Source organism: Microtus oregoni, unplaced genomic scaffold (genome assembly GCF_018167655.1).
Source record: "Microtus oregoni isolate MIOR12 unplaced genomic scaffold, Mior012 000004F_ref0000308, whole genome shotgun sequence".
Taxonomy (NCBI): Eukaryota; Metazoa; Chordata; class Mammalia; order Rodentia; family Cricetidae; genus Microtus; species Microtus oregoni.
In genome coordinates, this window is record NW_024543063.1 from 19582231 (window position 1) to 19609286 (window position 27056).

General features: G+C 44.6%; 1 protein-coding gene across 1 annotated transcript; it reads right to left on the minus strand.

Annotated features, from left to right (window-relative positions):
- Positions 1-297: 297 nt before the first annotated feature.
- Positions 298-17176, minus strand: Fam124b (family with sequence similarity 124 member B). The gene is made up of 2 exons (XM_041650602.1): positions 16424-17176; positions 298-2766 (listed from the first exon to the last, which is right to left on the minus strand). The coding sequence occupies exons 1-2, from the start codon at positions 17153-17155 to the stop codon at positions 2134-2136; spliced, it is 1365 nt and encodes a 454-aa protein (XP_041506536.1). The 5' UTR covers positions 17156-17176; the 3' UTR covers positions 298-2133.
- Between the last annotated feature and the right edge of the window lie 9880 nt (positions 17177-27056).

A 27056-nucleotide genomic window follows, 5' to 3' on the forward strand; every position in this document is an offset into this window, starting at 1 on the left:
CAGAAGTAAATCCACACCCCTATGGACATCTGATTTTTGACCAAGAAGCCAAAATTACGCAATGGGGAAAAAAAAGAAAGCATCTTCAGTGAATGGTGCTGGTCTAACTGGATGTCCGCATGGAGAAGAATGCAGATCAGTCCATATTTATCCCAGAACACTAAGTGCAAGTTCAAGTGGATCAAAGACCTCAACATAAATCCAGATACACTGAACCTGATACAAGAGAAAGTGGGAAATAATCTCAGATGCATTGGCACAGGAGACAGCTTCTTGAACAGCACAACCAACAGCACAGGCACTAACAGCTTCCTTTTATTTTTAATCATGAGTATACACCTAATCCCCACACTCCAGCATTTGGGCAGCAGAGATTGTGTTCCTTGTGACTATGATTTCAAGACCGTAAACTGCACTTTATAATATTGGCCGTCTCCACTTGCAGGTTACGAATGCTCGTGATTGGGTTGGGATGCCTAGGTCAAGTCTCTGGGAGTGCGTGCAAAGGATTATTTTGACTAGGTTAATTGAGATAGGATGAATATACCTAAAAGTGGGTGGGTTTTCCTCGAGCTGGCAATGAGTCCAGAGACCTCAAACTCTGGAACCAGGAGGATCCCATCATCATGGATTGCAACCCAGAACTGTCAGCCAAAGCAATCCCTCCCTCCCTTAACTTGCTTTTGTTGTGGTATTTTATCAAACCAATGAGACAAGTAACAAAGGCAGTGCTTCTTTATATGGCAAACATGGGCCTGGATTGTGGACTAAGTCTGAATCTCAACCCCTCACCCCTCTTTAAAGAGTTGGTTCTGTAGATTATCGCAGTTGCAAAACCATTGCCACCTTTTGAGTTTGGGGGCCACAAAATGTCTAGGTATCGTATCATACATACATCATAAGGCAGGCAAAAATATGAATGGTGTGAACATATAAACGAATGAATAAGAACTGCAGAAAACCCTGGGAGCCCCCAAAAGACATCTAGTTCACAAGTCCTGTTTTAGTGACTCAGTCAGCACAACCTTTCGGCTGTGCTCAGCGGAGAGCTGAAATTTGCTAATCATCCCATGTCTTCCTTGGTTTTTTAACAAGAAGTGCTGCCCCGTTCAGAGTAGGCCATAAACAAATGAGAAATAGAATTATCACAGAGTCTAGCATTCACTTTGCCCTAGCTTTCTGGCTTCTGGTACTCTTACTAATTAAACTGGGCGGGCAGGGGGTAATAATTTTTAAAACACTTTGCATTTTCAGTCATTTCAGATGCAAAGAACTTTGAAAGGAAAACCACAAGAGGGTATGTGGTAAACAGGGCCTACTTACCAAAGGAGGTCACATAAAAATTGAAAAGCACTAAAGAATAAATAGTTCACACTGTCCAGGGGGAATAAACCATGCAATCTCAAGTAAAAATTAAAGCCAAATTACACCCACTAATCATATCTGCATAGTGTATGTGATTCATTTGCATATAATGCCAGTGTTCTAATCAGGGTGCTGAGCCAACACATGTAGCTGGGTTAGTGTGCCACTGAGAAGTCCAGGCACTGGGCTTGCTTCCTCTGCCTGGCTGAATTCTCTTCCTTCCAGCCCGCAAACTATCAGCCCCTCATGGACTTCTAATACTGGAAATGAAAGCACTATGAACCTGTACATTGAGAGCCTGGGGGCCTCGCGGACGAGCAAGAAACTAGACGATCCTGGATCAGCGTTTGTAGTTCTAACCTTCATTGTCAACCTAACTAGATTTAGACTCACCGTGGAAATGCACCTGGGGTGTATCTGTAAGAGTGTTTCCAGAAAGATTTAACTGAGGAAGGAAGACCCACTCTGAAAATGGGTGGGTTCTTCCATGGGCCCGAGTCCCAGATGGAACAACAACAACAAAAAAAAGGCAAGCCAAGCCCCGGCATCCTCCCTCCTGCTCGGCCACCTGACCATAAAGGCGCATAATCAGCTGCCTCACACTCTCACTTCCGTGACTTCCCGAATGGACCTTCCCACTGAAGTATTAGACAAAATAGTCTTCCTTAAGTTGCTTTTGTCAGGTATTTCAGAGAGAGGGGCAACTAATACAATGCTTTGTTTCTAGAACATTCTATCTTATCTGTTCTTAGACACATTCGTTTTATGCTAGATGAAGAATTCTTCTTTCTCTTCGCCGTGGACAGGAAGATGGTGGGCACATTTTGAGATTCTCTTCTTTATACCAAAGTCCCTTTGACCAGGAAGTGACAGAGGACGGAGTCTGTCCTTTACGACTCTTTGGTTTGAGGAAGCAGTCGCCTCGAAGGAAGAGCTCGACAAGCAGCATGGTGGCTGACTGTTCTGAAAATCCCTGGGAAATCTCATAAAAGATTGCCTGGGTTTGGAATTGATGACGGTGAAGCCAGTGTCAACATTTGTCTCTGCCTCAAGTTTCTGGAAGCTGTTTTCCTGAAGGGCATGCATTCGCATCTCAGGCTCCATGGGGACAGACAGGCGGTACTGCCGCAAACCTGTGTCTGAGCTATCTGCCAGGTAGGTCCGGCCAGGGCTACTCCAGAAAGGGTCGCTAGAGCTTTCCGATGTCCCACTGGGCTGGGGAAGCTCCAGAGAATGTACTTTGAACCTCCGGCTCCTGCTCCTCCGGCTCCGTGGCTCTAAGGTTCTCGGTGTGAAGTCAGAGTTCAGCCTGGAGCACCGTCGATGCACGTCACCGCTGAGGCTGCCATTCAGGAAGGAGCACTCAGCATTTCTAACACCAAGTCCTGGCTTCGGTTGGACCTATGAGACAAGGAAAGGAAGAACCAATGTAACATGGTTTCCACTGCTAACTTCACAACCCTTGTCTGGCCTCTGCTGCTTTCAGCCGCACCGTTTGAGCGGAAGTGAGACATGAATCTGTTTAAAATGATCAGTATTCTCATTCTTACTGGTTTTGAGGGGGATGTCGGAAATGACACCACCACACTTCCTGTAGATCTGGTAGTTTAAACACCCAAAGACATGACATGCACAGACATTTCTCAGTGACCTGACCAGATAATTTAAGTGATATATTACAACAGACAACAGTCAAAGCCTGTGGCCACAGTCAAGACAAAGAGCAGAACGGGAATTCAACCTTACAACGCTGGTGGTACCTCTACTAGATCATGCTAATAAAGGAATCCTTCTTGGATGTGCCTTAGATATGGGGGTACCCCAGACAGGTTAATATGCTAGTACCTTTTTAAAACAATTTTTCCTTATTTTCTTGAGGCACCATTTATACACAGTAGAGCATATTGTCTGGGAAAACAGAAAAGACTACTTATATGAATTTTCTAGCATTTTAATTCACAAAAATTGCATTCTGGTTCCAATCTTACACTGCTGGTCAGCAAAATCCCCATCCTATGAGTGGCTGCCCTCTCTTTGCACAGGATCAAGGTCACTGGACACCTTCCATCCTAGATTCCTGGGAAGCTGACGTGCCAGCTCTTTCACGGGGCTCTCCCAAGACGATCTCTGGACGTACTAGTTTTCACCCTAGAAGTTAGTATCTAGTACCTCTCTATGAGTTACTGTTCAAGGAACCCATAATAAAAAGGCTCTTGCCGTGGCTTTTGGTTGCCCACCAGAACTAGATGGTAAGAAATGTATACTTTGGCTGCGGGACTTGGAGAGATCAACTGCCTGGGAGACTGCCATCTGCTGGCTAGGGCTGAACACTGCTACACGGCCAGTGGGGAAGAAAAGACAGCAGTGGGCTTTTCTAGCCCTAGCTCCTGCGTGCTTTAATAGCACTTCTAGCCAAAACATACCCACTGGCTCAAATATAGCATAACTGTTATGAAGGAAACCAATGATTTTACAGTCAGATTTCAGGACTTCTCCCTGGGATAGAATTTATGCCTGGTCAAAGTCCAGGGCTTTGATGGGGAGTTCATATGAGGTAGAATTCTTCCCTGTATGCTGTGGATGACAATGGTTAATAAAGAAACTGCTTTGGCCTGTTGATAGGGCAGAACTTAGGTAGGCAGGGAAAACTAAACGGCATGCTGAGATAAAGGAGGCAGAGTCAGGGAAAAGCCATGGAGCTCCTGGCGGAGACAGATGTGCTAAAACTTTGCTGGTAGGCTATGACCTCGTGGTGATGCGCAGATTAATGGAGATGGGTTAAATTAAGATGTAAGAGTTAGCCAATAAGAAGCTAGAGATATTGGGCCAATCAGTGATTTAAATAATATAGTTTCTGTGTGATGATTTCGGGCCTGGGCAGCAGGGTACAAACAAGTGGTCTTCCTCCTACGTTCATAGGTCCTAGGAAAGAACTAACTATTTTTGTTGCTAAATAGTCACATCAAACTGCCTTGCAAATATTTATGCTTATAACTATAGTTTTTTATACCTATAGATTAATGGTGCTCTCAACCTTAGTCATAGAAGCTTCTTCTAAGCAGGTAGTGATTAATGCAGAACCTCACAAATAAACTCATTTATACCAAGTCCCTCCTCACACATACAGCGGGATCAGGTAATATGGAAGACGGGAGCGGAAAGAATTTAAAGAGCTGAAGGAGGAGGAGTATTGAGAAACGCTGTCTTACAGACAGGACAAGGCTGTTGTACTCATGAACTCACATGGGCTGCGATTACCTGCACAAATCAGGACAGTCCAAATTCCAGCATTTATAGGGGAGTGCACATGAGGCCTCATCCCTAGTTGAAGAGCTTTCAAAGAGGTTGAGAGCAGAGGGGGCTATATGTCTGTGGGGTCATGAAGTTCTCTACGCTTTATGCACTGGCTTTGATGTGAGCCACCACCACGCTAAAACAGAGTCTTTGAAGAGGAAAAGAGAGAACTGTACATTTGCCTCCCAAAGCAAGAAGGCAGAAGTTGGGACGGGGGAGGGAGGGGGAGCAGGTCTACAATGAGTCGCTTACTGAATGCATACACAAAGTATTTTTTTTTTTGCAAATGACAGGCATACATGCTTTCTTCTAACTTTTCTCTGCTATAGAAATAGAGAAACTGCAAAGACAATCCCCCCAAATAAGAGACATTTATTTCTTCTTTTAGAAATTTCAAATATGTCCTGCGAGAAGGTCATGTAGCAGGTGTCTCACCATGGAGCTATCAGCCCAGCCCCTTGGCTCAACAGAGCCGCCAGAGACAAGCCCCACATGAATGGTGTGGCTGCGATTCAATGTATTTCTATTTGTGGACCATGGAATTTGAATTCTGTGTCATTTTCATGTTTCATATTTCTTTTCCAATCATTTAAAAATGGAAATCTATGCTGAGTTCCTTCCCATAATTGCCCAATATCTCCTCTCTTTAGATCAATGAGTCAGCAGTTCTCGCTCATTCTCTCTCTCTAAGTCTTCTTTCTAAAATTCTTTACCTGGAGGTCCCAAACATGAAGCAGTCGTACTTCCGAAGCTTGGAGGCCATAACACTGGAGCAGTCAGGGGTACCACGGACTGCTAAACCTTTCTCAGCCCCACTTCCATGTCTGCAGGATTTTTAAAATACAGATTTAAAACCACCACTCCAGGATCCTTAGATTCCATTTATGGGACAAGTCCCATAAATTCCTAAAGAGCTGCACACATCTAGATACCCACCCCTAATCTACCAATGGGATTCCAAGATGGAACCCATCTACCGTGGTGCTCTTGTCCAAACCAGTTTTGTCAGCATTGAGGGGCTTTGTTGCATGGATGTCCATGGCACCTTAATATATGTACTTTGACAACCCCACGGGAGACACGTCTGTCTCCAAGCATTGTTGCACACTGCAATGATAAAAGGCCCTAGCGCCCACCCTTAAGATTCAAGTGTATCCAAACAAGGATGTAACGTGGGTATTAAGAATCCACACATTTCCCCGGTGTTCCAAATGCATAGAAAATCTGGCAGCCACTTCTATGGGCACAGAAAAGCTGTGCCTGGGTAGTTGTCTTCTGGACAACTGGACTCCTGCAACCCCGCTGGTCACTACATCACCTAATTCCATTTCCCTGTCCTGTTGGTTCAGTCTCTTCTCTCCCTCCTTTTCTTTCCTCTCCCTTCTCTTGTTCTTCCATTCTTTTCTTTCTTTTTAATCCATTTGTTTTTAATAAAAATATCTTATTATGGGTTGGATATCTTTTATCCCAAATCATTCTGGGGTAATACTAGATTACCCAGTCTGGAGAAACAAATCCTTGGGTTTGTCTCTGAGACCCCATTTCATTTTCTACCAACTGCTTTCAGAAAAAAAAAACCCTGTGGTGTGCTATATTAAAACCCTTTAGATATGTATCCCAGAGTGGTATTCCCACAAGCATACTTGGAAGATCATGTCTATTGCAGCACTATCCATAACAGCTGATGTACAGGTTTAGCTTATGCCCAGGAAGAGAGGGAGGAATACAGAAATTCTGCCACACATACATACAATGAAGTTCTAGTCAGTCATTTGCAGAAAATGAACACAATTGGAGACTACCATAGTGAGCAAAATAAGCCTGACTCAAAAAACCATATATCATGCATTATTTCATTTGTAGATCCTACATTTTATACAGGTATTTTAACATGTTATATTATAATATACCTATAATATTGCAGGCACAGCTTTCCTGTATTCTGGCAGTCACTTCCAAATAACCACACAGAGGCTAATTATTAATTATAAATGCTTGGCCAATAGCTCAGGCTTGTTACTAGCAATTCTTACATTTTAAATTAGCCCATGTTTCTTATCTACCCTCTGCCATGTAGTACCTTCTTTCAACACAGGACATTTGTTTTTCTTCTTCCTAGGTCTCTGGAGACTCCCCGGAGTCCACCCTTCTTCCCAGTGTCCTTCTGGCCTGACTCTCTTGCCCAGTCTCTTCCTGCCCATCTATAGACCAGTCATCTCTTTATTAACCAATGAGAGTAATACATATTTACAGTGTACAAAGATTGTTCCACATAATACCATATGTTCTAGTGTCATTTCTGTTGCCATGATAAAATACCCTGACAAAATACAGCTCATGGGAGAAAGAATTTACTTGGCTTAAACTCCCAGGCTACAACCCATCATTGAGGGAAGCCAAGGCAGGAATCTGAGCAGCTGGTTACATCACATCCATAGTCAAGAGCAGAATGAAATAAATGTATGCAACCCTATTTTCTTAATAGTGTGCTATGTTCTCAGCTAGTTTTCTTATACTGTTCAAACCATATGCCTAGGGAATGGTGTTGCCCACAATAGGCTAGGACTTTTTACATTAATTAACGAACACAACCCCACAGACAAGTCCATGGTTTAACCTGATCTAAATAATTCCTCATTAAGACTCCTGTCCTTGGTAATTCTAGGTTGTGTCAAATTCAGTTAAAACTAACCAGCCCATTGTATACACATACATGACATGAAAATAAACGTGAGATTGTATGAAGAAATTAAAGGGAAGCACATCCCACATCAGGAATGGCAAACATATGGAGAAAGAAGAGAAATGAATAAGTCTGAAGTACAAGTAATATACCTATATGATGTCTTTATAAAAATCATTAATATGTACAATGATATACTCTAAGAAAATGTTATATGAAAGAAAGAAAGGGAGAAGGAGAGAAGAGAGAAAAGAAAGAAGGAAGGAAAAAAGACAGGAAGAAAGAAAGAGAGAAAGAGAGAGAAAGAAGAGAAGAGCTCTGAGACGGTTAAATGGTAAAGGCATTTACCATTAAGCCAGATGTCTTGCATCTGATACCCAGAACCCACGTGGTGGAAGGAAAGACTGACTCCCTCAGATTCCCTGCAGATCTCCATGTCCCCATCATGATGGTGTACTTTATGGCTTTTCCTTGGTATATCTGAACTGATGGTCATTTTGTGCTTGGGGCCATTATTAACATAGGTTTGTGTGTGCACACACTCATGTGTACACTCTCACTCCCTCTATTTCTATCTTTCACAATAAATAAATAAGTCTTAAAAAGATGAAAGAAAGAGAAATCTGCTTCCCCTTGACACATAGACTAACGTCAAATTAGAACAAGATTGGTCTAGAAGTCACAGCTAAGTCTACGTCAGCAGTCTCCTGGACTCCAGAGTCATTGGGCCCCTCAGAACCAGCCCAGTAGGCATGCCCTCCCATCTGTTCTGATTCCCTAGCCCCTCCTGTGGATTTCCTCTCCCATAAAACACTCTGCCTTTGAACACCCAAGTGAAGCCCAGGACTCCTCTCATGTTACTCCTGATTTTTGGCACCAACATGGTTCCTAGATTTCAGTCTCTTGGTCCTCCACCTTCCTATATACTACAGCCACTGGAAAGCCGAAGAGTATTGCGTCAACCATTCCCCTGCCATCCTCTTCTCCCACATCACTTCCTCCCTGCCATTACTTCCACCAAACACTCCCAGCCTTGGACTGGAGTCAGAATTGGAGTCACACATCCGCATTTCCTTAACTTGGGCACAGGGTGTAGAAAAACACAGGCTACAAAAGCTGGTGTTGCAAGGCGGCTGTGGCTTCTGGCTTCAGGCAGGCTGTATCCCGTCCTCCTGTTCCCTTGGTCTCCCCGCTCTGGTTAGCACGGCTGCTGTGCACCCATTAAACTGTCCCAAAAGCTTTAGAGGAACAACCTCCCTTTAGTACCGCAGCAGTCTCGTGAGAAGGTCTCAGGCCCTCTGTTTCAGAGGAAGCAGGTACCGTCCTTAGTCACAGCTCCGTTCATCCTGCCCATGGGGAAGGGACCAGCCGCTACCTGTATTGTGATCTCCATTACCCTCTCTGCCTTCTTCATGACCTCGGCCTCTCAATCATTTTTTTCTCTTCTCTCCCCTACTTCTCCTCTCTCCCTTTCCTCATTCTTTTCAGCTAGTAATAGGGCTTCTCAAGGCTCCTATCTTCTCTCTCACCTTTCTAGCTTCCTCCCCACTGCTCTTCTGTCCAACATTTGTTTCTAAAATATTTTATTTTTCCTGCTAACCCTGCTTCAACAACCTCCACCTCTGCCTATGCTTCCACAAACCAGCTCATCTACGGTCAGTTTTGTTGTGAGCTCCTAGAAGGATTTTCCTCTGCGATCTGTATCTTTCATTTCTGTGGTCTTCTCTTCAGGTTTCCAGACCAACCTACTCCTTTCCCCTTCTCCTCTGCCTTTCTCGGGTTCCATAAAGGTGGTTTTTCTTTTCATGTGGTTCATGTAATGTCACAGTTGTCCCGAGATAACCTGAGCCCTCGTTTTTAAAAAAGTATTTGTATTTCATGTGTATAAGTGTTTTGCCTACACATATGCTTGTATGCCATGTGTAGGCCTCTTGCCTGTGGAGATGCAAAGAGGCTAGCAGAGTCCCTGGAAAGGGAGGTACAGACGTGGTGAACAGGGAATGCTGGTGCTGGGAATTGAACCTGTGACCTCTGAAAGAGCAGCCAGTGCTCTTAACAACTGAGCCATCTCTCCAACTCCCCTGAGCCTTCTTAATAATCTGTACAGTGGCTCTCAACCTTTCCAATGCTGCAACCCTTTGAAGCAGTTCCTCACGGTCCTAACGGCAGTTTTGCTGCTATTATGAATCGTGAGGTAAGTATTTTTGGAGACCGGAGTTTGTCAGAGGGGACTGACTCACGGTTTGAGGGCTGCTGCCCTATACACACGCCTTGCCCAACTTCAGATACCTGTGCTTTTAGTCATACAAGTGACTAGGCTCACAGAAACATAGCTACCACTCTCGTCTGTCTCTAAAGCTTCACATCTACCTGCCCAACTGCCTTCCAGGCACCAGTCCCTCAAATACAGCACTCTCCAAATCATCTGCACCACCGAATTCATCTGCTTTCACAGAAACTCTGTTCTTCTTCATTTACCTGATTATCACTCTGTTTCCCAAGCAAGAGCCTCTTCTGCCCCTTTCCCCTTTCCATGCCCCTGGTAGAGCAGTCACCTACTCCGGTGAATTCGGGCTCCTAGACTCTCACAGGTCTTTCTTTTCTCACTGTCGTTAGCCTTACGGCTTAGCAGGTCTCATCCGAATCCCTGCAGCAACCATCATGTCCTCTGGCCTTCCAACTAGTCCACTCTTAACTCTCCTCTCGGGGAGCCTTTCACCATCCTTAATGGCTTCCTGCTTGTCTCAAGATGAAGGCGAACCCTTTGATTAGTCCACTTTGCCCATCTGCAGCAAGAAGCCATGATGCTTGGGAATGCATCGCCTTCTCCCTTTGAACGTCTTCCAACCCCTAAAGCATAGCCTGCCCTTTCCCGTTGTTTCTGATCATCTGTCATCTTTCCCACCTAGAAGGGCTCCCTTGGAACCTTTTCACTGCAAACCCTAAGCTCTTCAACTGCAGGTTCCTATGTCATCTCTTCATGGAAGTCCTCTCAATGTCACTACGTTTGGATTATGTGCTCCTACATGGTGACCTCGCCACTGATTAGCTGTGGGACCTTACACAACTTACTTAATATTTCTATGCCTGTGATTCCTCACCTGTAAGAGAAGGTAAGTGCCAGCATCACAAGATTGTCATGAAAACGAATGATACAATGTCTGGCATATGGGAATGCTGTTTATGGCATGGCTGTGTCCACCGTCTGACACTGCTGTTTCTTCTCACAGACCTTGGCATTCTGTTGTGTGCTGGGTTATGCGTCTATCTCCTCTGCATATCTACACCCGTGGACTGCCAAGGTATCATAAAGCTCTTCATCACAGAGCCTTTCACACTTAGTACGTTGCCTACAACAAGACAAGTTCTTGGCGACAAGAACTCAGTACTTGTTGAACAGGCAAAGCTTAACATTTAATGAAATCCATTCTTTCTGCACAGAGAAAAGAATGGAAATTAAGGTCCATAAACCAAACACCTGGCTGTCATTTCATGACCTCATGGGGTTAGTTTTCAACCCGGGGCAAGGAACTTAGTGATAGAGTACGGATGGAGCATGTTCAAAATGCTAAACACACACACACAAAAAAAAAAAAGAAAAGAAAAAGAATTTTAAGTGAATATTCTTTTCTCTTTTCATACAACTGGATGTTTCTGCAATCTTCCTAAGACAGAGAGGGAACATAGCAGGCAGAGAAGAGCCTGAGATCTTTAGGTCATATGGAAGAAAAACCTTGTCAATCTAAAAATGTAGTGTGGGCTGTCAGAAGGAGAAAATTCCAAGAGACAGAATTCTGAGTGATTTGGACAAATCCCTGGAGGAGGCGTAAATCTTCTCTTGTCAGAAAACAAATGGAAACACATTTATTGGAATTGTGATCACCAGGAGCTCGGCTTTCTAAGAACTGAAATGCCACAAACTGAGAATAAGGTTTTCCCAAGTTCGGAGAATATCAACATCTATGATAAACAGGGGGAGCGTTCATCCCTCATTGCAAGTCTCAACTTGAAAAACATGGGAAAATGATCATAGAAGAATGATTCAACTATTGAGGACCAGGTTCCTTCCTATGACAGGAAAAAAATACGGTCTTCCTGATAGTTTTTCACAAAGGTACCAAAAGGATATCTCCGAGTTGGGAAAAATGATGATGTAGAAACAAACTAGGTAAATGTGAAGAAACTCTGAGATGGCACCAGACCACTGAAGAGTGGAAAACCTTTTCCAGTTAACTGCTTTGAAAACTCCTTAATCCACTGAGAAGCCTCAAATGCTAACCTGCTATTCTATAGTGGTCAATGCCTCCGACTCTCACCTGCCAAGAATGGTGCAGCCCAGGTACTCAGTAAATGCAGAAGTGAGAGTGTGTGATGGCCTGAGGTGAGCCGGGTGTAGGGAGGGAGGACAGGAAGGTAAGAACAAAGAAGAAGGGGTCATGAAGTCTGCATGAGGACAGCTTGGACATGCAAGAAAGAAGTTCTTGAATAAACTGCTTATTTCTGGAGAAACAAGATTACATCATTCCACTTACAGGAAATGCCTTAAACAGGTAAATTCAGGAAGACAGAATAGAGCATAGGCTGCCCAGTGCTGTTCAGAAGAAGGAATGCTGAATTCAGTTCAGTAGGGGTGAAGTTTTGCTTTGGGCTGATGGCAAGAAGTTTTGTGGACAGTGTCCCTTAGAGAGAACTAACAGCCTCTGACACCCAAAGGCAGCCATTGCTCTGCTTTGGTGCGGCCTCGGCAAGTTTCTACAGGACAAAGCGCTTGCGTGTACGTTCTTTCACTTGATTCACATAACACAAATTATACATGTCAGTGCTGCCCACAGGCTCCACCAGCAGCTGGATATGGTGCTAAAGTTAGAACCAAAGCTGTCTATCAAGTGTTCACTCATACACAAATGCCCATGCCTCCCATTTCCAAGCACTAGCTTCAATACTGCCTTCATCGGAGTGAATCAGAAAAGTTGCCTTCCTTCTTGATGCTCCTAGCCCGTGATGGATCATATTTCTGAAGACCTGGCCTCTGGCCACTGGTCCATCCGTGTGCCATGATATCATTCCTTCTACTGCAGTTCCGCACAGCCTCAGGCACCGCGCTGTGTTCTGCTAAGGAAGCGTTGTACTACACGCTGCCTCTTCCTTTCAGAACACATTTCCTACCATTCATGGTTGGCTCATGTAGGTCTTCTCAGCACTTCTCCTCAAGAAAGTTTCTCCCTGGCGCCTTGGATTTAGCATCTCTCCTGCCTCTTTGCCCCCACCCAGGCCCTATGAAGAGTTATCTGCAGAGAGGTTAATTTGTGATTTTGATCCTTTCAGTGGCAGATAGGATTTTTTGTTTGTTTGCTTTTTGTTTGTTTGAGACAGAGTTTCTCTGTGGCTTTGGAGCCTGTCCTGGAACTAGTTCTTGTAGACCAGGCTGGCCTCAAACTCACAGAGATCTGCCTGCCTCTGCCTCTGCCTCCCAAGTGCTGGGATTAAAAGCATGCGCCACCACCGCCAGGCGATGCGATTTTCTTAAGTGAAATTTGGTTGCAAACTATCAACAGTTGCCTCCTCCACTCTGATCTTAATTAAGGACCTTCATCCTTTTGTGACAGCTCCAGATATCAGTGTGACCCCACACAGCACCTGAAGTTCAGGCCAGATCTCTGCCTCATGACTAACTTTATCACAGAACTCCATTATTTGGGTACAACCATCAATTCAGAGGAGAAAATAGAGTCTATATTGGTCCAATTGGAGTCTAATCCAGAAACTTTATTGGACTATTATGTATTGATTATAGAGCTAAGAACAAGGTAGCAGAGCTAAGAACTGGATCCTAGGGGTGCTAATTTAAGACCTGGGCCTCTTAGTTACAAAAGTAAGACTATTCATCATCTGTCCCTATTGCCCTAACACTTACCCCAAGAAAGTTTACAGTGGGCTTTACACCTTAAACATCTCACTTCGTTCTAAGCACAAAATGGCTGTGCTGTAGCTATAACATGCTAATTTCAATAGCAGAGTATAGTCTAGCCTTTTGTACTACTCTCTACTCAAACACTTTTATGACAAGAAATCACAGTAGAATTTTCTAGAAAATAATACATCCTTTTGTTTGCGAAAGTGTAGAGTCATCGGTAGGAAGAGATCAAAAAGTGACCAAGAGTAGTGTTCTGGAGAAGGTAAGATGCGCCCAAAGGTAGAGTTCAAGGGAGGCCACGAGAATGAAGGACTCATGCTGGGTCCCTGCTTAACAGATGCTGGGACTTCTAAAACATCCTGAGACAATGGAGTCATCTTGATATTCCTTACTGGATTTTCTCTCATCAAAATCTTCTCTAGACTCCCCAAATTTGATTCAGCTTTCTGAAATGACTAATTATCTATCTGTGTCTCCCAGTCAAACATCTCTTAGCCTTCAGGAGTGGGAGCGAATAGGGACATGCTCCCTGCTGCATGCCAGGCATATTAAGTTTAATTCCAGAGCTTAACCAGACCTAAATGTGGAAGTTCAGATGTCCGGGGAACTGGGGAGTTGGACACAAGGCATCTAAGCAGGAAGGTAGTAGACACGGCATTTGCGTGGTGACCCCAGTGGGAGTGGAGGTCAGAGGACAACTCTGTGGCCGTGTTTCTCACCTTCCACCCCGGGGAGTCCTAGAAAGGGGAAGCAGGTCCTTGGCCATGGCTGCAAGCTCCTTTACCAGATGAGACATCTCCCTCACACTGGGTCTGATTTTAAATTCTTTTATCAGTAAGACAAAGAACTCACAAAAATGAACCCTGATTTCCACATCTTGGGGGTGTCCTCCCAGCTGTCTGGAGCCTTTACTTTTGTTCTACAAACATCTCCTATGTTTTACTCAAGGAAAAAGAAAAAGATTAGTTCATGATAGAATCGATATAATTCATGCTTTATTAACTAAGGGAAATGGGTGGTAAGGAAGTTAGACAAGGGGAAAGGTAATATTTGCTACCGAGCATGATTCCATACACTAGGCCTTAAGGGGCGTTCTGATCATTTCCCAAGGACAGACACCATGGGATATCTGCTTTGACTGCTGTATAACTCCTGCACACATGTAAGCACAGGGACCGCCACCACCCTGCCCATCTCCCAGCCCCACTTCACCTCTATGGTGCCACCATTAGTCAAACAGACTCTGAGACCTGACAGAGATACACCCTAGCTGTGTCTTGGACAAATAACTGTGCTTCAGTCTTCTCATCTGTAACAGGAATGGCAGTAACTTCATAACTAAATAAAATTAGTAATTTGAGAATCTTAGTACAACAGCAGCTAAAATGTAACGATGCGCATTTACGGCATTTCATGCAGATTAGCCACCTTAATGCAGGAAGACGCCAGTATCACCTTCACTCAGCTAAGGTCATCACAACAGCTACTAAATGCTAAAGCTTAGCTGCCACACCTTATGCCGTAAGAGACAGCACATGGCAGCCATCATGACTAGGTAAACACCTGGCTGACAGGGGTGGTTTTCAGATTTTCTGTAGAAGGCATTCTGGGTGTTGAACTTGGTTTGTGCTTAAATTTGACAGTGGTAGAGAACACTGCAAGATGAAGCGGGTAGTAGTGCAAACCTAACACTCCCAGACACCGTGCCCTTCCTTAAGTCTGTGGGAAAGCTCCTGGCATTGTTGCCGTAGGCCCTGGACGGATCCGTGCTACTTCATAAGCAGCCTGCTCTTGCTGGTTAACATTTCCTATTCTTCTTTCTATCCCTTTTCCCAGTGTGCTTTCCATAACACTCAGGCTTTCCTCCTCCTCTAAGGCTCCTCCCTGATCTGTGACTGACCTCCATGCAGACTACCTCAGACCGCATGGCTGTTCTCTTTCTCTTCCTTATCTCCCTCCTCTGGCCCCTGTTGAGATTTACAACTTGCCTGCACTGAATTGTTTCTCTTCTTCTTCTTCCTCTTCCTTCTCCTCCTCATCTTTCTCTTCCTTCTTTCTCTTCCTTCTTCTCCTTTTTCTCCCCCTCTTTCTCCTCTTCTTTCTCCTCCTCTTCTTTTAAACACCAAGAATTTTGCCCTCGAGTTTCTACCTGGGTCTGTTCTTAAATTCCTTTATTAATGAGACTAAGAACCAAAAGGGGAGAGCTCCATTTCCCCAGTAACAGGCACAACTCTGGCAAGATGCTCCAAAATTTCCAGAAATATTATTACTGAGTCTGAGGGGGCAACATGTGTAAGGATGGGTGACCAGCACAGTGAAGGGCATCCTGGGGAGGGAGAATTGTCAGATTTGTGGGCTTTTCAGATGAAGATTCACACAAATCAGATGTTACTTTCCTGTCACATGAGGAGCCTTTATAATTTGAAGCCTGTGACTGTCAACTGCAGTATCTATTAGAATCACACAATGAGCCCTTTTATTCTTTTGTAAGAAATGCTCTCTGGGTCTCCCCAGACTTGCTAGTCTAAGGGGACTGTGGAACAAGTTGGCACGCACAAGTCTAAAACCTCCCCAGTCTCTTAAAATGTAATCAGGTTGAAAACCACCTCTAGTGTTCATCCAGACATAGCATCATACCTTTCCAAGTGCTTGTGTGACCGTCCTGGCAGGGATGAGGCCATTTAGAAGAAATGGTTGTGCCCCTCCTTTGCCTATCAGACTAATGACACAACGGGGAAACTCAGATTTCTCCAGGAATCTCATGCTGCAGAGAGGAGAAAGCTGGGGCCCTGATGGTGGCCAGAGGGGGAGCTTGACTCCCAGAAAGATTTCACAACTTGCCCGACTGTTCTGCAGGAGAGGTTGAACTGAGACAATGGTGAATGGATGCTAACTGGGACCACACCCTGGCCGGGACTCCTTAGTTAGCTACACACACATACTTCTTGCCCTCTATTTAAACCTAAACTTCATGTCAAGGAGAGGGTTCTGCTGTATCTGCTTTGAATAGACCTCCTGTCTCCGTTTTTCACTATTTTCCATCTTTTTAATTGGCCTACTGAGGATGGGTGGCCAAGCATCTCTTGTTTAAGTTTCCAGGGCCCTGGCTCTGACCCTACCAACGCTAGTAACCCTGGCACATATAAGAAACACAAGAAACGAAATACCTGCAGCAGAATCTTATTGCCGTCATAGTCCTGAGTCTGCCACCTGGTGCTGCTGATGGGAACACAGGGATTGGGTAGAAGAGGCACCAGCTGGCCGATCTCTTGAACCTTGAACTGCAGCACGGAAGACTCTTTGGGATCCACTGGCATTCCCAGAGGCAGCTGCTTCAGAGAGAGCTGCAGGCTGAAGCCGTTGGTGGCATAGAGAACAAAGACACAGAAGTTGCTCTTCTGCATGGTGGCATCTCTCTGCAAGATCATCTCGTACAGCCTGATGGCATCCTCGTAGTTGTCAAAACTGCAGTACAGAGTCACTCTGAGGATATCAGTGCCACAATGCACTGGCCTTATGCCCCACACTGGCATCTGGTTGTGCAGACTGTAGAATTCCTGGTTGGCAGGGAGATAGGTACAAGGCCTCCCCTGTGCATGCTGGGTAGGGAAACCCTGCCAGGGTGAATGTTGTAGGAAGTCCAAGACTCGAAACAGCCGCTCCTGTCCTAGGCTTTCTTGAAGAAAGAGCGAAACAGACATCCCTGGGAAACGGGCCCTCCGGGGGTGGTACCTTTCATGGTAATTCACTGGTCTGGCCCGTTCAGACACCAGGAAGAGACGCACCTCTGGGCAGATGCAATCCAGGAGTTGGTCCAGCGCCTGCTGCAGAAGCGAGCCGTTCCCAGTGTCAGCAAGAAGATGCACAGTCAAGGCTAGCGACTCCTGTGTCTCGTCCATGGTATGCCTAGGTGAGGATGATAATGAAGGCCACCCAGCAGGGCCCACCGTTCAGCCTTCTAAGGCGAACCAAGGCCTTCCACGGAGCCCTCTAGATAAACTTCAGCAACTTCTGAACCAAGCTCTGAGCCAAATCACACACACTCCTGGCTTCCTCCAATGTTCCAGCAGGGAATGTCACTCAAGTGTGGACTTTGCTACACACAAGAGCAGTAGCTCCCTGTCATCCGGTCTGGGCAGAGGTAATATTGGCTTGGCTTTTTCAGGCATTCCCTGGGGTTTCTGTTTGACCTAAAAACCTATAATGCTGAGAACCACGCCAGTGGGTGGGTCTTACATTCAACTCAGTAAAGGAAATGACCAGGCGGAGAGGAATGGGAGGCAGCTCTGTTGCACTGATAGCCATCTGTAGCTCTGTTACACTGAAGAGACATCCATTTGGTGGACCACAATGGGCGCTGACTTCCTCCTTAAATACCCTGATGTTTACAGTGGCCTGCCAGGCCACCTGAATAGAAGGCCTTTTTCAAAACCCTCCCAGCCTTGTCCCTTTGCCAGAGCCTTCAGTACCCATTTCTTCTGTTTCATTTTGACCATTTTATACTAGGTCACAAGGAGAGAGAGAGAGAGAGAGAGAGAGAGAGAGAGAGAGAGAGAGAGAGGAGAGAGATTTTTTTTGTCTCTGCAGTGCCTCCTCAAGAACTGTTTGCCTGACTGAACTATGTCTGGGTGCACTAAAACAACATTAAAACAAACTAAGTCACCTTCGGTTGGTGCAAATTTGTAGGAAGTGAAATTTCCTATGTCAGTAATTATTATGTCTTCCTACTGAGGATCTGTTGATAAACTGTCCTAAAACTTTAGAGGAATTGAATTAAGCAGCCAACAAACCTACAAAGAAGGGAGTTTTACGCCCCACTTTGCTGACACGAAATTGAGGCATAGAAAAAAAAAAAAAAAGAAAAAGAAAACATCAGATAAGTTGCCCAGACTCACACAATGAAGTGGCCGAGGGGAGATTTGAAAGATCGGCAGGGCCCACATGCCATGCTCCGTCTCTAAGAGCTGGGAAGGCCAGTCACAGTTTATTGTTTTGTTTACTGTTTGTTTGTTTGTTTTCTTGAAGTGAGGAAAAGCTACCATGCCAACTTCCAGTTGGCACACTTCCCTGTGGATCCAGGCTGTTAAATCTTACACAGAACATCACACAGTTGACGTCATCACCTAGTCTGTTCCTGAATCCTTTAGTAGTCAGGCATAGAAACAAATACTTGTAATCCCATGATTCAGGAGACTGCGACGGCGGGATTACTGTGAGTTCAAGGCCAGTTGGGTTACGTAGAAGCCAGTCTGGGCAATATAGCAGACCTCCATCTCAACAAAAAACAAACAATGCTATTAGGATAGTCATCTGCCAGTGGGCCTGTGTGTGCCCCGTGTTCTAATGTGAATGTGTTCAAAGGGAAGGTATGACGCTGCACTGAATCAGCGTGTGTAGGAGCTTTCTAATGCACAACCAACTTTAATGAGAGCGATAACTTCCTCCCACTTTACGTCTTCTATTCATGGCTTCCTTCAGTAGTGTGAAAGCTGTGATCCTGGGCTTTGATCATGGGCTGGAGACTCTAATTCTGAAGAGACACTTTGCTCTCCATAACTAAGAATGGAGGGGTGGTGGTGCGCCTGGGAAAGGACCAGCCAGAGTCTCACAGCTGAGTCTACATATCTTCTGGTTCCATTTATAGCTCTCTTTATACTGTAAAAGTCTCACAGATATATAGAAGAAGAAACAGATTCTTTCTGTCCCTGACTTGCCCAAACAGTCAATTAACCCATTTTCTTCTTCTAACTTCTGTGTCCTAATTTTTTGGACTACAGGGAAGCTGGGGCAGGGGAAGTTATGGACCTGATCTCTTGGTAACAGTAGGATAACCACATTTAAAGTCTTCAATTAAAACTTCAATCCGTAGAAAGGAGTCATCTCCATTGACAACCTGCCCACAGTTTTCATCGATTGCATTTTATAATCCTAAGATTTCTGTATTAGAAAATTTATAGGGATATAATTTGTAACTGACAAATTGTTTTCAGATTCATTTTGCTTTAACTTTCTGGGAATTGTTAGAAGGTTTTAAAAGAATTACAGCTCTCACGCTTTTAAAAAAAAACGCCTCTTAATTCATGTCACATGCTGACATTTGAAAGCAATAACTCTCTTTCCTTAGTATAAGGCCCTTTCCTCTCCCACAATCTTTCTCTTACAGAGTCGCTCTTCTGAGTCACTTTAGAGCAAACCCTGGATTTTGAAAGACCTTTTGAAATTCTTAAAATAGCATAAATAACTCTACATGTTTGAAGAGAAACTCCCACCCTTGAGACAAAAGTATTAGCTCATTAGCCGTCAGCATTGTGTCTAAGGCGGATATTAACAATCTTACACGGGAACAGGTTGTCAAGCCTTCCATCCAACGTTCTTCCTCCCTCTTGGGGTTGTCATCTATGGCTTTGTATAAAATATCTCTTTCATCTATCTGTTGGCAGCTAAAGTGCCAAGCAATTGCAACCAGGAGCAGTGGAGGGGGTCAGCCAGCACCTTGACTGACTGTCTTTGCCCGTTCTTCTCCTGGAGCAACGTGATATCCTGACCAAACATCCCCCCACCCTGTCACTGCCTCCACCCATGCTCACCCTCCCCCACTCACAGCAAAGGGCAGCTTCTTAATGCCACAGTAAGTTTTGTTTTTTGAACAGTGCTCCTGTGGAAAGCACAGAGGGAAACATTCAGGACATCATCACCTGTGACTTGCTTACTCCAAATCTCTACCTTATTTTCTCTAAACTTGGAAGCCCTGACTGGGTTTGCTGTCGGCTACCAGTGGGGCTACTCTTGACAGCAAGGCGGAAGCATTGGTGACAAGACATCAACTTCTCAAAATGTGTTGGGATGCATGAGACTTGCCGGATTTGTCCGTTCTGTGAATCTCATAAACCTAGTGTGAGACCCTGAAACCCTGAAGTTCCTACTCCCACACCCAGGAAATCTTTCAGAACATTTCTTTCCACCTTTAATATATCAAATATGTTTATATTTCTAACACGTTGAAAAACTGGCTCTTCCCCCAGAGTGGAGGACACAATTGTCCAGGTGACTGAGGCTGTTGGTATCATGGTCAAGGGCACTGCAAGTTGTCTAGGAGATCTGTGGGAGGAGATGCAAGGTGTGGAGGAAGAAAGATGCTACTTAAGTCTTGATAAGTGAGAGGGAAGGATTAGGCAGGTGGGGAGGTTGGGTTTGGACTAAGGGGCAAGGAGCCTGTTGGAAGAGGGTTCTCAGAAATGTGGCTGACTAGAAGGTCAGACTTCTCCCTCCAGCTGGAAGGAAGGCAAGGGCCTTGTAAGCACAGTTTGAGCTGTATTGATTTCATGGACAGGACCGTAGAAGGGCCGTCTTAGACAAAAGGGATGTAAATACAAGATCTCATTATGTAGCCTGTGTAGCCCAAAATACCTCAAAGTTATAGTCCATCCAACTCTGCCTCCCAAGTGGTGGGATTACAGGTCTGTGTTACCCACTCCTGGCCAAAGAATTGTCTTGAAAAAACACGAGGCCATGCTTTGAGAAACTGCTGATCCAAATGCTGTATAGAAACCCAGTGAGTATGCTTGTGAGCTAGCTATCATCCAATCAGGCTTCACACTGTAGTGTCCATGGGTTTGGGCGAGGCTGTCAGTACCAAATAAGGATTAAGCCAGAAAAGGAGCATCAGGTAGAGCGTAAGGTACATGGTGTGAACACATTGAGAGGATGTCCATTGGATTCAGAGTTGAGATATCAAGTACCACCTCGGAGTGGAGCAGCAAACCAGAGACTACGTGCTGAATTAACACCGACCCACCTTCAAGTCTAACTAACAGAAATTATGATGGGGATGGAGCAGAGAGGAGGATGGGCATACTCCACGAGACAAGAGACATTTATGTGGTACCTGGTGACAAAAAAGAGAATGGGATATGCTATCCTAACTGTGTGGTGCTTGGGTCTTTGGTCACAAGATTCCAGGACATGGCTTTGAGTGGCAGATATTGTCACTTAGATACTGTCACAATTGTGAGGCATTCCTCCTCCTCCTCAATTAGGACAGCTGAAAAGCAGAAGCCATCTCCCAGCAGACTTCAGACCCAGGTAAATCTGCTCCCCACCGGCAGCATCTGAAGGAACAATGGTGGGGAGGGCCACCTCTCTCACACGGTTACTTCCTGCTAGAAGCTTCTTACTCTCTACCCGTGGAGCAGGCATGGCAAAGCTCTGTTGGCATCTCCTAGAAGGTGAGACACCCTTGCTGGGAGTGAGGAATGTTATTGTCCCCACAGAACTGGCTGTTGACAGAGCCTGAATTTCTGGTTTCAAACCACATCTAAGGGAACTTGTGCAGCAACTGTGGCTACTCAGGTAAGTTTTGGGACTCCAAGACACATTTCAGAAGGGAAAGGAGACACAGGAAGAGGGATTATTTTTAGATTTGATCATTGCCCAGTGCTCCAGACCCCTCTAAGCATGTGCTTCCCTAACATGCAGCATGCACACACTCATGCACTAACACGCGCACTCGAGTGCTCACACATGCACACATGCACGCATGCCCACACATGTGCCCATGCATCCCAGCTCCTGGTTTCCTGGGAGCCCTGGCAGGAATAGCAGCACAAAGTGATGGAGACTGGGCTATGCCCACCTTTTAGGGCTGTACTATAAGAGAAGACGTGAAAATAGCTACCATAGGCATCTTCCCCCAGTCTTGGCTTTACTGGAAACCTCCCTCCCAGCTCTCCAAGGAATACTTCCTGCCCAGTCCCACACAATGCTATCGGGTTCCTAGCAAATTACCATCTGTTTCCCACTTCCCTGAACCCTGCGTGGTTGATCCCTGGCTTTCATGGGTACAAACAAAGACAATGTGTTTCCTCCTGGCCCTTTGTTGTGTTCGGCTGTGACTTCACTTCCCTTAGCCCAGCCAGTTTGTAGTTCTGGCCTATAAAGCAGGGAGCCAGAGGCCTGGCCCCTCCCACCTGTCTCTGCAGTTCCAAACCCCTGAGGCTGATTTCATCATCCATGGAAGAGAAAAGAAACAGCAGGAATAATTGACCTGACTCAAGGAAGAGGGATCTAATGAGTTCAGAGAAGCCAGCAAGCAGCCTTGGAGCTTTGGGGTGCCTCAACCTGTGTTCACTCCAGATAACATCTGCTTAAGCACAGTAGGGGATGGGTATAATTATTTTATACCAATGCTATGAAATAAGTTTGTGTATATTCTTATCGTGTGTGGCTATAACGACTAACATAAAAAAACATAAAATAATACAGAAATCGTGGACTGCTAGCAAGGCTGAAAATGAGCATACCTTCTAACCTTTGACCCCCTAAAGAGAATTTCTGGAGAAATCTCCCCACTTATGCATAAAAGACGGTAAGATCAAAGCTGTGTGTAACTTCACCGATTCGCAGAAAGGGCAGTGAGGGGAGATAGACCACCCAGCGGTAGAGGGCTGGGTGCTAGCCTCAGATGCTCTCGCAGAAGACCCTATGTTGAGGGAAATGAATGAAACCGGGCTATCGTTTTATTCTTTATTTATTCCTTGACAATTTCCTACACGTTCACTATATTTTTATTGCATCCATCTCCAGCATCCTTCCCACTCTCTCTGGACATGTTCTTCAACTGTCATACTGTCCAGCTTTTCTGTTTGTGTCCACAGAATTTCCTTAGAGTCCCTTGTGTGTGCATGGGTATGGGGTTATTTACTAGTGTCAGGTTCAAAGGGTGTTCATTTATCCCTGCAAAGGGGAGGGTCCACTGACTTGGTCCAAATTGAGTCTAGACATGCCTCAAGCTGGACTATAGAAGGATTTCTGGTGGTTCCATAACAGCTACCGTTTCTCAGGAACTTGAGAAATGGGTTCTGTCAGTCAAGAGGAGTCATTTTCCCTTGCCTCAGGAATAAGGGACACATGGCTCTATATTGGCATATACCTGTGGTGCTTACCAGCATGTTAGAGTCCATGATAGTAGCCTCCAGGGTCTCTCAGTCCCCATTCACATTTTTTCTATATCTCAAAGCCCATGATAGCATCCTGGCCCTTTTCGCTCATCCCCCACCATGCTAGCTCTCATGTTGTTGTAGTTTACAGACTTCCTTCCTCCCACAACCCATCAGGTCTCTACATAGCAGCAAGGTTTTCCCCTTGCCCCTACTATTCTCTCTTGATATTCTCTGCTGTTTTCTTTATTGCTAGTCTCTACTGTTCTTTCTCCCTCTTCTCTGCTATTCCGGCTTCCCTAGTCCTGGCTGGCCATGTCCAATCTGCTGTTTGTTCTCTCTCCCTCTCTGTCTCTCTCTCTCCCTCTCTGTCTCTCTCTCTCCCTCTCTGTCTCTCTCTCTCCCTCTCTGTCTCTCTCTCGTGCTCGCTTGCATGCTCACACACAAACACACACACACACAGACACACACACACAGACACACACACACACACACAGACACACACACACGATAAAACATCCCCCCCCCCAATCGTAGAGCAGCCATTTTGGCAGTTTCTTTTCCATGTCTTCACTTACAACTAGATCATGAGCTACCTAAGTTCTAAGCGCTCAGTCTCTCCTTGTCAGCCCTTTATGCATCTCTGCACCTAGTGCAGCCTACTGCAGAAAGAGGCTTCTTGGAGCAACCTTGAGAACATCCCAGGTTCTGGGTCAGATCTGGGCCCAGTTATGGTTTTCTGATTAGCTTACAGTTTCCACAAGGCTTTGGACAGCTACTCCCCTTCTTCCTCCTCTCCCCAGGGAATTCTTTCCCTCCCCAGTATTTCTCCACACACACCATTTCATTTTTAAATGACTCTCACAGATCAAATGTTCAGGAAAGAGAGTTGTAGAAGATACAACACACAATTCCACCATTCGTATGTAATTTGGAAATGTGCCAAGACTTTCTAGGGATTATAGATATGAATTTCAGTGCTTACACATAAAGAGGGCTGGAGATGCAGCTCAGTGCTGGAGTAGATGCATAAGACGCTGTAAAAGACACAATTATAATTATGTGAATGGGGAACATCAACTTCAAGATGGAGGTTAGCTCAAGAGTTTGTCGAGTGTGACCGTCCTACTGAAATCCTTTACTGAACTGGATGGGAAGCTCTTGGGTGTTCATGTTATTGTTTTAGACCTTCATAAAGTATTTTGTAATCATTTTAATAATTGAGGTCTACTGGTTATAGACATAGAAATATAATTCTATCACAGTGTTAAGTATTTAACATATATATATATATATCATACAATTTAGTTTTCTAACAGAAACTACATATGTGAATGTGTGTATGATTATTAAACATACAGGAGAAAAATATCTGCCAGGTCATAACCCAAATTTGTGTAAATAGTGGATCCCTCTGGAAGATGAGACAGGGATACAGGGGCAGATTCATTGGTTTATATATTCCTGCATTCTTGGTACTTGTTGCAAGCACTATATATGACTCTTGTAATTAAATGACAAATGACACAGGATTGATCTAAGAAACACATGAATATAGACTAACCTTCTAATCTGTTCCTTCAGCCCATGTCCTTTTAGTATCTATAGTGTAATTTAACAACAGAACTAGATAACAGGAATATGATAATAATTTTAAAAAAAAACTGCTCTTGTCGCAAGAGATTATATTGTGATAAGAGAAGCAAATATTAATCCATCCTATAATTAAATATAAAGTAGCAGCCAGGTGTGGTCGTGTATGCCTCTAATCCCAGCACTCAGAAGACAGGGGCAGATCGATCTCTGTGAGCTATATAGCAAGTTCTAGGACAGTCAGAGCTACACAGTGAGACCCCTCACTCCCTTCTCTCTTTCTTTGTATACGTATATGTATATAGAGAGAAAGAAATAGAAGTCATATGCATTTGTGCTAAATGCAAGTCACTGGATTTGACCTGTGGTGGTTTGATTGACATGCTCCTCCATAAGTCTGAAGCACTTGAACACTTGGTCCCCACTTGGGGATTGTTTGTGGGGGCTGAGGAGGTGTAGACTTGCTGGAGGAAGTATGTCACTGGGGCTTTGAGGTTTTAAAGGACTCAAGCCACTTTGAGTATGCGTTCTGTGATTTCCTTTGGTGGTTTGAGATGTGAGCCTTCAGTTCTCAGCTCCTATCTCTAGCTGTCATGTCTGACATCTGCTGCCTGTTGGCCATCATGGACTCTAACCCTCTGAAACCATAAGCCCCAAATAAACCCTTCCTTCTAGAAGTTGCTTTGGTCATGGTATTTTATTATAACAGTAGAAAATTAACTAATGAGGTCAGAAGTCTCAGCAGACGAGAGCTTAAACTCTGACCTGTGAAGAGAAGCACAGGAAGAGGGGGAAAGGATATTTTGGGGTGTAGATCAGTACATGCATGCATAGACGCGGATAGGTAGGGACCTATTGGAGGAAGGAGCTGGCTTGCACCTGTTAATGGCGGGACCATGGAATGAGATGAGAAATGTTTCTCTTTGGTTGGCTGTTTTTTGTTTGTGGTGGTGGTTGTTTATTTGAGACACGGTCTCTCTGTCAGTGGTTTTCAACCTTACTTATGCCACAACACTTTACTAGACTTTCCATGTTGTGGTGACCCTCCCCGCCAAAGCGTAAAATCATTTTCATTCCTACTTCATAATTATAATTTTGCTACTGTTATGAGTTGTCATGTAAAAATCTGATATGCAGGATATCTGATATGTGATCCCTGGGAAAGGGTCCTTTGACTCCCAAGAGGTCTGGACCCACAGGTTGAGAACCACACTGTCCTAGAGCCCAGCATGTAGATCAGGCCACCAGTGAACTCACAGGGATCCACCTGCCTCTGCCTCCCAAGTGTTGGGATTAGAGGCATGCCACCATGCCCAGCATGTGGGGAATTCTACATGAAGGGCACAGTTGGCTGGGCGTGATGGGAAGGTTTTTGGTGAACAAGCCTCTGGGAAAATTGCATGACTCAGAACGCGCTAGCAAATCTAGACAATTACCAGCTAGAAGATAAGAACTGCTTTAAACACCGATTCACATTAACTAATCCTTGTAGCAGCCTTCTGATGTAGGGGCTCTCAGTATCCCCACTTCATAAAAGAGAAAACCAGGGAACCGGTGGAAAAAATGGAAGCGTTGAGATTTTAGTCATATGTTATCCTATATTTGAAGCCAAAATAATATTTAAGCGATGTTATAGAAATGCATGCATATATTCTACTGAAAGATTAGAGGTTCGGCAGCTAGAAAATAGCCATCACTTCTGCAAGGGCCAGGATCACAACCTTAAAACAGACTTCGGCAGTGTCTCGCGGGCTCTTCATAAGTGTGTGTTACAAAATATATGGAAAGGCTTTTACTTTATTCTTACATATGAGTTCTAATCCTCTGATTTTTTTAAAAAAAATCTATTTGTCAAGTTTGAGTTCTTAGTAAACAATCACACACACACACACACACACACACACACACACAAAATCTTCCCTCATAAGAAATGTAAAAAAAAAAAAAAGCTCCTCCAAAAACATACTAAGTAAATGTCCTCCCAGAATTTACCAAAGGAATTACAAATGCTAGCCAACTCACCCTGCTTTTAGGCAGGTGTCTTCCCAATGTAAGGGCTTGCATTCACAAACCAGCACATCTATATTGGTTAAGATGATGCTAACTCACTTTGAACCAGGAAAAATTTTCAAACATTTTACTAGCATTTAATGTGCACCTTTTAAAAAGTCTAGAAAGAGACAGATAATATAATACCGCACTTCCAAGGCCGCCAAAGATGAGGTTCCAACAAAAAGTCTGGCTTTACTTACTGTGTAGGTTAAAATAGAGA

What these genes read in the sequence shown, in the direction of transcription:
- Fam124b (XM_041650602.1), bottom strand. Translation starts at nt 17,155, where the DNA reads ATGGACGAGACACAGGAGTCGCTAGCCTTGACTGTGCATCTTCTTGCT. An exon ending in GCAATAAGATTCTGCTGCAG is followed by an intron (nt 2,767 to 16,423) that starts GTATTTCGTTTC and finishes CTTGTCTCATAG; the next exon opens with GTCCAACCGAAGCCAGGACT.